This window comes from Oncorhynchus kisutch, linkage group LG17 (genome assembly GCF_002021735.2).
Source record: "Oncorhynchus kisutch isolate 150728-3 linkage group LG17, Okis_V2, whole genome shotgun sequence".
In the NCBI taxonomy this organism is placed as follows: domain Eukaryota; kingdom Metazoa; phylum Chordata; class Actinopteri; order Salmoniformes; family Salmonidae; genus Oncorhynchus; species Oncorhynchus kisutch.
Window position 1 is genome coordinate 4,717,813 of NC_034190.2, and position 14,408 is coordinate 4,732,220.

Genomic DNA, 14,408 nt, shown 5'->3' on the forward strand with positions numbered 1-14,408 from the left:
TTTAGCTGACACATTTAGCTGACACATTTAGCTGACACATTTAGCTGACACATTTAGCTGACACATTTAGCTGACACATTTAGCTGACACATTTAGCTGACACATTTAGCTGACACATTTAATTGACATTTCCTAATATTCAGAGACAGACCTGATACATGTGAGAAGGCGTTAATACATGCAGTAGCTTCCTTCATTAAGATCTTAAAAAAATAGATATTGGCGTCGTAAAACTATCCTTATTGATCCTTATTGATATGAAGTGTCATAACACCCCTAAAACTATCCTTATTGATCCTTATTGATATGAAGTGTCATAACACCCCTAAAACTATCCTTATTGATCCTTATTGATATGAAGTGTCATAACACCTCTAAAACTATCCTTATCGATATGAAGTGTCATAACACCCTAAAACTATCCTTATTGATATGAAGTGTCATAACACCCTAAAACTATCCTTATTGATATGAAGTGTCATAACACCCCTAAAACTATCCTTATTGATCCTTATAGATATGAAGTGTCATAACACCCTAAAACTATCCTTATTGATATGAGGTGTCATAACACCCCTAAAACTATCCTTATCGATATGAAGTGTCATAACACACCTAAAACTATCCTTATTGATATGAAGTGTCATAACACCCCTAAAACTATCATTATTGATATGAAGTGTCATAACACCCCTAAAACTATCCGTATTGATCCTTATTGATATGAAGTGTCATAACACCCCTAAAACTATCCTTATTGATCCTTATTGATATGAGGTGTCATAACACCCCTAAAACTATCCTTATTGATATGAAGTGTCATAACACACCTAAAACTATCCTTATTGATCCTTATCGATATGAAGTGTCATAACACCCCTAAAACTATCCTTATTGATCCTTATTGATATGAAGTGTCATAACACCCCTAAAACTATCCTTATTGAAATGAAGTGTCATAACACCCCTAAAACTATCCTTATTGATCCTTATTGATATGAAGTGTCATAACATCCCTAAAACTATCCTTATTGATCCTTATTGATATGAAGTGTCATAACACCCCTAAAACTATCCTTAATGAAATGAAGTGTCATAACACCCCTAAAACTATCCTTATTGATCCTTATTGATATGAAGTGTCATAACACCCCTAAAACTATCCTTATCGATATGAAGTGTCATAACACACCTAAAACTATCCTTATTGATATGAAGTGTCATAACACCCCTAAAACTATCATTATTGATATGAAGTGTCATAACACCCCTAAAACTATCCGTATTGATCCTTATTGATATGAAGTGTCATAACACCCCTAAAACTATCCTTATTGATCCTTATTGATATGAGGTGTCATAACACCCCTAAAACTATCCTTATTGATATGAAGTGTCATAACACACCTAAAACTATCCTTATTGATCCTTATCGATATGAAGTGTCATAACACCCCTAAAACTATCCTTATTGATCCTTATTGATATGAAGTGTCATAACACCCCTAAAACTATCCTTATTGAAATGAAGTGTCATAACACCCCTAAAACTATCCTTATTGATCCTTATTGATATGAAGTGTCATAACATCCCTAAAACTATCCTTATTGATCCTTATTGATATGAAGTGTCATAACACCCCTAAAACTATCCTTAATGAAATGAAGTGTCATAACACCCCTAAAACTATCCTTATTGATCCTTATTGATATGAAGTGTCATAACACCCCTAAAACTATCCTTATCGATATGAAGTGTCATAACACCCCTAAAACTATCCTTATTGATCCTTATTGATATGAAGTGTCATAACACCCCTAAAACTATCCTTATCGATATGAAGTGTCATAACACCCTAAAACTATCCTTATTGATCCTTATTGATATGAAGTGTCATAACACCCCTAAAACTATCCTTATTGATATGAAGTGTCATAACACCCCTAAAACTATCCTTATTGATATGAAGTGTCATAACACCCTAAAACTATCCTTATTGATATGAAGTGTCATAACACCCCTAAAACTATCCTTATTGATCCTTATAGATATGAAGTGTCATAACACCCTAAAACTATCCTTATTGATATGAGGTGTCATAACACCCCTAAAACTATCCTTATCGATATGAAGTGTCATAACACCCCTAAAACTATCCTTATTGATATGAAGTGTCATAACACCCCTAAAACTATCATTATTGATATGAAGTGTCATAACACCCCTAAAACTATCCTTATTGATCCTTATCAATATGAAGTGTCATAACACCCCTAAAACTATCCTTATTGATCCTTAATGATATGAAGTGTCATAACACCCCTAAAACTATCCTTATTGATCCTTATTGATATGAAGTGTCATAACACCCCTAAAACTATCCTTATTGATATGAAGTGTCATAACACCCCTAAAACTATCCTTATTGATCCTTATTGATATGAAGTGTCATAACACCCCTAAAACTATCCTTATTGATCCTTATTGATATGAAGTGTCATAACACCCCTAAAACTATCCTTATCGATATGAAGTGTCATAACACCCTAAAACTATCCTTATTGATCCTTATTGATATGAGGTGTCATAACACCCCTAAAACTATCCTTATTGATCCTTATTGATATGAGGTGTCATAACACCCCTAAAACTATCCTTATTGATATGAAGTGTCATAACACCCCTAAAACTATCCTTATCGATATGAAGTGTCATAACACCCTAAAACTATCCTTATTGATCCTTATTGATATGAGGTGTCATAACACCCCTAAAACTATCCTTATTGATCCTTATTGATATGAAGTGTCATAACACCCCTAAAACTATCCTTATTGATATGAAGTGTCATAACACCTCTAAAACTATCCTTATTGATCCTTATTGATATGAAGTGTCATAACACCCTAAAAGTATCCTTATTGATATGAAGTGTCATAACACCCCTAAAACTATCCTTATTGATCCTTATTGATATGAGGTGTCATAACACCCCTAAAACTATCCTTATTGATATGAAGTGTCATAACACCCTAAAACTATCCTTATCGATATGAAGTGTCATAACACCCCTAAAACTATCCCTATTGATATGAAGTGTCATAACACCCCTAAAACTATCCTTATTGATATGAAGTGTCATAACACCCCTAAAACTATCCTTATTGATATGAAGTGTCATAACACCCCTAAAACTATCCTTATTGATCCTTATTGATATGAGGTGTCATAACACCCCTAAAACTATCCTTATTGATATGAAGTGTCATAACACCCCTAAAACTATCCTTATTGATATGAAGTGTCATAACACCCTAAAACTATCCTTATTGATATTATTATTTATTTTTTACTTCACCTTTATTTAACCAGGTAGGCTAGTTGAGAACACCTTTATTTAACCAGGTAGGCTAGTTGAGAACACCTTTATTTAACCAGGTAGGCTAGTTGAGAACAAGTTCTCATTTGCAACTGCGACCTGGCCAAGATAAAGCAAAGCAGTGTGACACAGACAACAACACAGAGTTACACATGGAGTAAACAATAAACAAGCCAATAACACAAACAAATCAATGACACAGTAGAAAAAAGAAGGTCTATATACAGTGTGTGCAACAGGCATGAGGTAGGCAATAAATAGGCCATAGGAGCGAATAATTACAATTTAGCAGGTTAACACTGGAGTGATAAACGAGCAGATGATGATGTGCAGGTAGAGATACTGGTGTGCAAAAGAGCAGAAAAGTAAATAAAATAAAAACAGTATGGGGATGAGGTAGGTAGATTGGGTGGGCTATTTACAGATGGACTATGTACAGCTGCAGTGATCGGTTAGCTGCTCAGATAGCAGATGTTTGAAGTTGGTGAGGGAGATAAAAGTCTCCAAATTCAGCAATTTTTGCAATTCATTCCAGTCACTGGCAGCAGAGAACTGGAAGGAAGGCGGACAAATGAGGTGTTGGTGTCACGCGGGACTAGGTGTGTGTGCAGGAATCAGACGCAGAGAGAGAGTAACGGAGTACAGAGTCAATGTGCAGGGCCACCGGTTAGTCAAAGTAATTGAGGTAATATGTAGGTAGAGTTATTAAACTGACTATGAATAGATAATAAACAGAGAGTAGCAGCAGCATAGAAGGGTGGGGTCTGGGTTGCCCTTTGATTAACCAAAGATCATAGGATCTTTGTTTGGTTCGGGTATTACAAAAATGAGGCCTTGTGTCATAGAAACTGGCAGGACCCCTAAATCAATTGCCTCCTTAAAGACATGAAATATAAATTCAACAATATCCTCCTGAAAATATGAATAGAATTCAGTAATAAGGCCATCATTCCCTGGAGATTTGTTCTCTTTTAACCTAGCTGATACATTTAGCTGATACATTTAGCTGACACATTTAGCTGACACATTTAGCTGACACATTTAGCTGACACATTTAGCTGACACATTTAGCTGACACATTTAGCTGACACATTTGGCTGACACATTTGGCTGACACATTTGGCTGACACATTTAGCTGACACATTTAGCTGACACATTTAGCTGACACATTTAGCTGATACATTTAACTCTCTTCATACATTCGGTCCATAACTGACCCTTTCCTTCTTCATCCATAGAGATTACAGAAAGTATGTCCTTAAGTTTCCCTCAATCTTTTAAAGTTCAGAAATGTCTTTCCCTCTCATCTCATACTTCATTCATTCACAATATTTCCCTTTTTTTAATTGTACCTTTATTTAACCCGGCAAGTCAGTTAAGAACAAATTCTTATTTACAATGACGGCCTGGGAACAGTGTAACAAGGACATGTCCAGATAGCCTTGTTCAGAGGCAGAAAGACAGATTTTTACCTGGTCAGCTCAGGGATTCCTTTTGGTTACAAGTCCAACGCTCTAACCACTAGGCTACCTGCCGCCCCAATGACTTAAATAGTTGGGCTTTCCTCCAATTGTCTTGTATAATATCTTTGACATCCATCTTGAAATGATCATCTACCAACAGTCTACTATTGAGTTTCCTATAACTCAGATTTGGGTTTATTAACTTCAGATCTATTCATATTTAAAGATAAGAATATAACTTTATGATCAGATGGTTCAATAGATACCTTCACTACAGTGTAATCTAATGGATTAGAAGTACATTCGTAACTATCTGGACATGTCCTTGTTACACCAAGTGCAGTACTTTTTAATTAGGATATCTAGGTATCCAAATATAGAATATTCCAAGAGTGGTGAGTCTTACTACTGATGACCTTCCCTTTAAATAATAACCATTTAACTCTATTAATCTCCTCCAGAGTGGTGAGTCTTACTACTGATGACCTTCCCTTTAAATGCACCTCTTAAAACAGCTACACCTGCAGAGTGGTTGTTGACATATGATAACCTTGATATATATATATATATATAGATTTTTTCAAAAAGCTAGATCGGAAGAACAAGCCTGAGTGTCTTGTAGAATGTCTCCATTAAACCGTTTGCAATACAGGAAAATAGCCTTAGGTTTTGAGTAAATCCCCAATAACCCTGACATTAATAGAACAAAGAGATAAAGACATCAATTTAAACCAACAACCTACAGAAAAGCTAAGGAAAAAAAGTTGTAACTCAAAAGATGTCCATCCCATTATACTGTTCATAACGTTACCAAAGTATTCTTACTCCCACTAGGGGGAGACATTGTGTAAACTTTACAATAAGCAGTTATTCACCCATAGTTAGTGTTTAGTTCACCAGTTTTCATGTTAAGCCTTTTCTTATTTAAAGTGTATTGTGTAAATTCTTCATAATAAAAGGCTGCTTTTCACCTGGCAATTAGGCCGTGTTTAGGCCTGCCAGGCCTGCCAGGTCCGTCTGAGTTAGAACATTTGAGAGAGAGCCAGAGTCTGATTTCCTGACGATAACTTCAGCACCGACTATGAATGGCGTTTTTCCTTTCGAGATGCAGCCACCGCCGGTCACAGTTTCTCCCGTGTCACTTTGTCCGCAGAGGTCAGTGAGTGAGCGTGAGTGAGAGTGAGAGAGCTCCACAGATGTCAACAACTCTACATTTGGTGTCCTCCCCCGACTGCTCTGGAATTCAATGGAGCCTCAGGTTCCACCTGCTGGCATCTCTCTGCCTCGTTCACCTTTTGCTCGAGTTCAGACACCTTCTCATTTTCCTGGCAGATACCTTCCGTCATTGTAAATAAGAATTTGTTCTTAACTGACCAGTTAAATAAAGGTTAAGTAAATAAAAAATAAAAAACATGTTCTCCAAGTCATCTGCCCTTTCATTTATTTATTTTTGTGCTGTCAAAAGCATCACAATATTGTTTTGCATCTCAATAAGTGACATACCCTCTTGCCCTCATCTTTTTCACCTGGGGTGTGACTGGGGTGACCTGGGGTGACCTGGGGTGTGACTGGGGTGTACCTGGTTAAATAAAGGTGTTCTCAACTAGCCTACCTGGTTAAATAAAGGTGTTCTCAACTAGCCTACCTGGTTAAATAAAGGTGTTCTCAACTAGCCTACCTGGTTAAATAAAGGTGTTCTCAACTAGCCTACCTGGTTAAATAAAGGTGTTCTCAACTAGCCTACCTGGTTAAATAAAGGTGTTCTCAACTAGCCTACCTGGTTAAATAAAGGTGTTCTCAACTAGCCTACCTGGTTAAATAAAGGTGTTCTCAACTAGCCTACCCGGTTAAATAAAGGTGTTCTCAACTAGCCTACCTGGTTAAATAAAGGTGTTCTCAACTAGCCTACCTGGTTAAATAAAGGTGTTCTCAACTAGCCTACCTGGTTAAATAAAGGTGTTCTCAACTAGCCTACCTGGTTAAATAAACTTTTAAACGTAGTGTGTGCTGTTACATTTATAGTTTAAAAACGTAAATTAATTCTAGCTGAATTAACAAAACAAAACCTTCAAGCTATTGCTATGTTCTCCTAAAAGAAGAATAGCACAATGTGTTGTTCTCGTGAATTCTGGATAATCATTTAGTTGTCCATCAATTTTCAATATTTGTTTAACCCAGATAATGCTGTTGTCAAACCAGTCCTGGAAAAACTCCTGGAAAAACTTGTTTTTGTAACTTGTCTTTATAATTCCAGATTGTATATCTGTGGGGATCTATGTGTTGTTGTTGACAAAAAGTACACAACCAGATAAAGATCTCTTAATAACCAGGACTTAAATCTCTTTGCAATTTTCTCTACAATCGGAGAGAAATTTACAAGGGCCTTTTCTTTCTGATCTTTCTAAACTTTAACACCAAGATATGTGAAAACATCCTTTACAGGGATATACCCATGCTGAGTTTAAGCCACATCTTTTCAATGCAAATAATTGACACATTTAGCTGACACATTTAGCTGACACATTTAGCTGACACATTTAGCTGACACATTTAGCTGACACATTTAGCTGACACATTTAGCTGACACATTTAGCTGACACATTTAGCTGACACATTTAGCTGACACATTTAATTGACATTTCCTAATATTCAGAGACAGACCTGATACATGTGAGAAGGCGTTAATACATGCAGTAGCTTCCTTCATTAAGATCTTAAAAAAATAGATATTGGCGTCGTAAAACTATCCTTATTGATCCTTATTGATATGAAGTGTCATAACACCCCTAAAACTATCCTTATTGATCCTTATTGATATGAAGTGTCATAACACCCCTAAAACTATCCTTATTGATCCTTATTGATATGAAGTGTCATAACACCTCTAAAACTATCCTTATCGATATGAAGTGTCATAACACCCTAAAACTATCCTTATTGATATGAAGTGTCATAACACCCTAAAACTATCCTTATTGATATGAAGTGTCATAACACCCCTAAAACTATCCTTATTGATCCTTATAGATATGAAGTGTCATAACACCCTAAAACTATCCTTATTGATATGAGGTGTCATAACACCCCTAAAACTATCCTTATCGATATGAAGTGTCATAACACACCTAAAACTATCCTTATTGATATGAAGTGTCATAACACCCCTAAAACTATCATTATTGATATGAAGTGTCATAACACCCCTAAAACTATCCGTATTGATCCTTATTGATATGAAGTGTCATAACACCCCTAAAACTATCCTTATTGATCCTTATTGATATGAGGTGTCATAACACCCCTAAAACTATCCTTATTGATATGAAGTGTCATAACACACCTAAAACTATCCTTATTGATCCTTATCGATATGAAGTGTCATAACACCCCTAAAACTATCCTTATTGATCCTTATTGATATGAAGTGTCATAACACCCCTAAAACTATCCTTATTGAAATGAAGTGTCATAACACCCCTAAAACTATCCTTATTGATCCTTATTGATATGAAGTGTCATAACATCCCTAAAACTATCCTTATTGATCCTTATTGATATGAAGTGTCATAACACCCCTAAAACTATCCTTAATGAAATGAAGTGTCATAACACCCCTAAAACTATCCTTATTGATCCTTATTGATATGAAGTGTCATAACACCCCTAAAACTATCCTTATCGATATGAAGTGTCATAACACACCTAAAACTATCCTTATTGATATGAAGTGTCATAACACCCCTAAAACTATCATTATTGATATGAAGTGTCATAACACCCCTAAAACTATCCGTATTGATCCTTATTGATATGAAGTGTCATAACACCCCTAAAACTATCCTTATTGATCCTTATTGATATGAGGTGTCATAACACCCCTAAAACTATCCTTATTGATATGAAGTGTCATAACACACCTAAAACTATCCTTATTGATCCTTATCGATATGAAGTGTCATAACACCCCTAAAACTATCCTTATTGATCCTTATTGATATGAAGTGTCATAACACCCCTAAAACTATCCTTATTGAAATGAAGTGTCATAACACCCCTAAAACTATCCTTATTGATCCTTATTGATATGAAGTGTCATAACATCCCTAAAACTATCCTTATTGATCCTTATTGATATGAAGTGTCATAACACCCCTAAAACTATCCTTAATGAAATGAAGTGTCATAACACCCCTAAAACTATCCTTATTGATCCTTATTGATATGAAGTGTCATAACACCCCTAAAACTATCCTTATCGATATGAAGTGTCATAACACCCCTAAAACTATCCTTATTGATCCTTATTGATATGAAGTGTCATAACACCCCTAAAACTATCCTTATCGATATGAAGTGTCATAACACCCTAAAACTATCCTTATTGATCCTTATTGATATGAAGTGTCATAACACCCCTAAAACTATCCTTATTGATATGAAGTGTCATAACACCCCTAAAACTATCCTTATTGATATGAAGTGTCATAACACCCTAAAACTATCCTTATTGATATGAAGTGTCATAACACCCCTAAAACTATCCTTATTGATCCTTATAGATATGAAGTGTCATAACACCCTAAAACTATCCTTATTGATATGAGGTGTCATAACACCCCTAAAACTATCCTTATCGATATGAAGTGTCATAACACCCCTAAAACTATCCTTATTGATATGAAGTGTCATAACACCCCTAAAACTATCATTATTGATATGAAGTGTCATAACACCCCTAAAACTATCCTTATTGATCCTTATCAATATGAAGTGTCATAACACCCCTAAAACTATCCTTATTGATCCTTAATGATATGAAGTGTCATAACACCCCTAAAACTATCCTTATTGATCCTTATTGATATGAAGTGTCATAACACCCCTAAAACTATCCTTATTGATATGAAGTGTCATAACACCCCTAAAACTATCCTTATTGATCCTTATTGATATGAAGTGTCATAACACCCCTAAAACTATCCTTATTGATCCTTATTGATATGAAGTGTCATAACACCCCTAAAACTATCCTTATCGATATGAAGTGTCATAACACCCTAAAACTATCCTTATTGATCCTTATTGATATGAGGTGTCATAACACCCCTAAAACTATCCTTATTGATCCTTATTGATATGAGGTGTCATAACACCCCTAAAACTATCCTTATTGATATGAAGTGTCATAACACCCCTAAAACTATCCTTATCGATATGAAGTGTCATAACACCCTAAAACTATCCTTATTGATCCTTATTGATATGAGGTGTCATAACACCCCTAAAACTATCCTTATTGATCCTTATTGATATGAAGTGTCATAACACCCCTAAAACTATCCTTATTGATATGAAGTGTCATAACACCTCTAAAACTATCCTTATTGATCCTTATTGATATGAAGTGTCATAACACCCTAAAAGTATCCTTATTGATATGAAGTGTCATAACACCCCTAAAACTATCCTTATTGATCCTTATTGATATGAGGTGTCATAACACCCCTAAAACTATCCTTATTGATATGAAGTGTCATAACACCCTAAAACTATCCTTATCGATATGAAGTGTCATAACACCCCTAAAACTATCCCTATTGATATGAAGTGTCATAACACCCCTAAAACTATCCTTATTGATATGAAGTGTCATAACACCCCTAAAACTATCCTTATTGATATGAAGTGTCATAACACCCCTAAAACTATCCTTATTGATCCTTATTGATATGAGGTGTCATAACACCCCTAAAACTATCCTTATTGATATGAAGTGTCATAACACCCCTAAAACTATCCTTATTGATATGAAGTGTCATAACACCCTAAAACTATCCTTATTGATATTATTATTTATTTTTTACTTCACCTTTATTTAACCAGGTAGGCTAGTTGAGAACACCTTTATTTAACCAGGTAGGCTAGTTGAGAACACCTTTATTTAACCAGGTAGGCTAGTTGAGAACAAGTTCTCATTTGCAACTGCGACCTGGCCAAGATAAAGCAAAGCAGTGTGACACAGACAACAACACAGAGTTACACATGGAGTAAACAATAAACAAGCCAATAACACAAACAAATCAATGACACAGTAGAAAAAAGAAGGTCTATATACAGTGTGTGCAACAGGCATGAGGTAGGCAATAAATAGGCCATAGGAGCGAATAATTACAATTTAGCAGGTTAACACTGGAGTGATAAACGAGCAGATGATGATGTGCAGGTAGAGATACTGGTGTGCAAAAGAGCAGAAAAGTAAATAAAATAAAAACAGTATGGGGATGAGGTAGGTAGATTGGGTGGGCTATTTACAGATGGACTATGTACAGCTGCAGTGATCGGTTAGCTGCTCAGATAGCAGATGTTTGAAGTTGGTGAGGGAGATAAAAGTCTCCAAATTCAGCAATTTTTGCAATTCATTCCAGTCACTGGCAGCAGAGAACTGGAAGGAAGGCGGACAAATGAGGTGTTGGTGTCACGCGGGACTAGGTGTGTGTGCAGGAATCAGACGCAGAGAGAGAGTAACGGAGTACAGAGTCAATGTGCAGGGCCACCGGTTAGTCAAAGTAATTGAGGTAATATGTAGGTAGAGTTATTAAACTGACTATGAATAGATAATAAACAGAGAGTAGCAGCAGCATAGAAGGGTGGGGTCTGGGTTGCCCTTTGATTAACCAAAGATCATAGGATCTTTGTTTGGTTCGGGTATTACAAAAATGAGGCCTTGTGTCATAGAAACTGGCAGGACCCCTAAATCAATTGCCTCCTTAAAGACATGAAATATAAATTCAACAATATCCTCCTGAAAATATGAATAGAATTCAGTAATAAGGCCATCATTCCCTGGAGATTTGTTCTCTTTTAACCTAGCTGATACATTTAGCTGATACATTTAGCTGACACATTTAGCTGACACATTTAGCTGACACATTTAGCTGACACATTTAGCTGACACATTTAGCTGACACATTTAGCTGACACATTTGGCTGACACATTTGGCTGACACATTTGGCTGACACATTTAGCTGACACATTTAGCTGACACATTTAGCTGACACATTTAGCTGATACATTTAACTCTCTTCATACATTCGGTCCATAACTGACCCTTTCCTTCTTCATCCATAGAGATTACAGAAAGTATGTCCTTAAGTTTCCCTCAATCTTTTAAAGTTCAGAAATGTCTTTCCCTCTCATCTCATACTTCATTCATTCACAATATTTCCCTTTTTTTAATTGTACCTTTATTTAACCCGGCAAGTCAGTTAAGAACAAATTCTTATTTACAATGACGGCCTGGGAACAGTGTAACAAGGACATGTCCAGATAGCCTTGTTCAGAGGCAGAAAGACAGATTTTTACCTGGTCAGCTCAGGGATTCCTTTTGGTTACAAGTCCAACGCTCTAACCACTAGGCTACCTGCCGCCCCAATGACTTAAATAGTTGGGCTTTCCTCCAATTGTCTTGTATAATATCTTTGACATCCATCTTGAAATGATCATCTACCAACAGTCTACTATTGAGTTTCCTATAACTCAGATTTGGGTTTATTAACTTCAGATCTATTCATATTTAAAGATAAGAATATAACTTTATGATCAGATGGTTCAATAGATACCTTCACTACAGTGTAATCTAATGGATTAGAAGTACATTCGTAACTATCTGGACATGTCCTTGTTACACCAAGTGCAGTACTTTTTAATTAGGATATCTAGGTATCCAAATATAGAATATTCCAAGAGTGGTGAGTCTTACTACTGATGACCTTCCCTTTAAATAATAACCATTTAACTCTATTAATCTCCTCCAGAGTGGTGAGTCTTACTACTGATGACCTTCCCTTTAAATGCACCTCTTAAAACAGCTACACCTGCAGAGTGGTTGTTGACATATGATAACCTTGATATATATATATATATATAGATTTTTTCAAAAAGCTAGATCGGAAGAACAAGCCTGAGTGTCTTGTAGAATGTCTCCATTAAACCGTTTGCAATACAGGAAAATAGCCTTAGGTTTTGAGTAAATCCCCAATAACCCTGACATTAATAGAACAAAGAGATAAAGACATCAATTTAAACCAACAACCTACAGAAAAGCTAAGGAAAAAAAGTTGTAACTCAAAAGATGTCCATCCCATTATACTGTTCATAACGTTACCAAAGTATTCTTACTCCCACTAGGGGGAGACATTGTGTAAACTTTACAATAAGCAGTTATTCACCCATAGTTAGTGTTTAGTTCACCAGTTTTCATGTTAAGCCTTTTCTTATTTAAAGTGTATTGTGTAAATTCTTCATAATAAAAGGCTGCTTTTCACCTGGCAATTAGGCCGTGTTTAGGCCTGCCAGGCCTGCCAGGTCCGTCTGAGTTAGAACATTTGAGAGAGAGCCAGAGTCTGATTTCCTGACGATAACTTCAGCACCGACTATGAATGGCGTTTTTCCTTTCGAGATGCAGCCACCGCCGGTCACAGTTTCTCCCGTGTCACTTTGTCCGCAGAGGTCAGTGAGTGAGCGTGAGTGAGAGTGAGAGAGCTCCACAGATGTCAACAACTCTACATTTGGTGTCCTCCCCCGACTGCTCTGGAATTCAATGGAGCCTCAGGTTCCACCTGCTGGCATCTCTCTGCCTCGTTCACCTTTTGCTCGAGTTCAGACACCTTCTCATTTTCCTGGCAGATACCTTCCGTCATTGTAAATAAGAATTTGTTCTTAACTGACCAGTTAAATAAAGGTTAAGTAAATAAAAAATAAAAAACATGTTCTCCAAGTCATCTGCCCTTTCATTTATTTATTTTTGTGCTGTCAAAAGCATCACAATATTGTTTTGCATCTCAATAAGTGACATACCCTCTTGCCCTCATCTTTTTCACCTGGGGTGTGACTGGAGTTTCAGGGCTCGTCCGAGCACCGATTTTTCATCACCAACAGCATCATTTCCCCCACAATTACATTCTGAAGAGGACTACCCACGACCATACCATCTTTTGCTCTTAACAAACATTTTCAAAACATTCAATATATGCCAGACAGATACTGGTTCACACGCGGAAAATCGTGATTGGTCCAAAAAAATCACGTTACATTTCAAGTGTTCCTCATAACCACCGTTATGCCACTGCCGTAACATCTTGTAACGGATGTAAAGCCGAGACTACTAGAAAGAAACGTAACTAGCTAGGCTAAAAGGGAAACAAAACAAAGGTTATAGTTGAGCTTATGTCTTTTAGCTACGGTGGAGAGTTGCTTATAACAAAAACAGACTGCGGTCTGGGGACCCGGATGAACAATACTACTTGCTAGTACTACATCTGGTTCGCCTCGGCTCCCACGCTGCGCTGTTGTCGAAAGTGAAGATGAAAGCCTGTGTGGCAGAGACTAGCAACTAGTTACCCCTTACCTCCTCCTCCACCTCCTCCTCCTCCACCTCCACCTCTGTTGGACTGTTGAGGGGGACGGTTGTTGTAATTTCCTCCTCCTCCTCCCCCTCCTCCTTTTGGGTGCTCATTCCAACACTTGTCGCCATATCGACACCGGCCTTGCATCCAAAAGTTGCA

General features: G+C 36.6%; 1 protein-coding gene across 1 annotated transcript in view; it reads right to left on the reverse strand.

Moving 5' to 3' along the window:
- The window catches only part of LOC109885623 (nucleoporin NUP42), a 28,976-nt gene that overhangs the window by 14,423 nt on the left and 145 nt on the right, over nt 1-14,408 (reverse strand). Inside the window, exon 1 of the mRNA XM_031795016.1 lies at nt 14,252-14,408. This exon is cut by the window's right edge and continues 145 nt beyond it. Coding sequence (XP_031650876.1) covers nt 14,252-14,408 — 157 coding nt within the window. The remainder of the gene's footprint in view (nt 1-14,251) is intronic.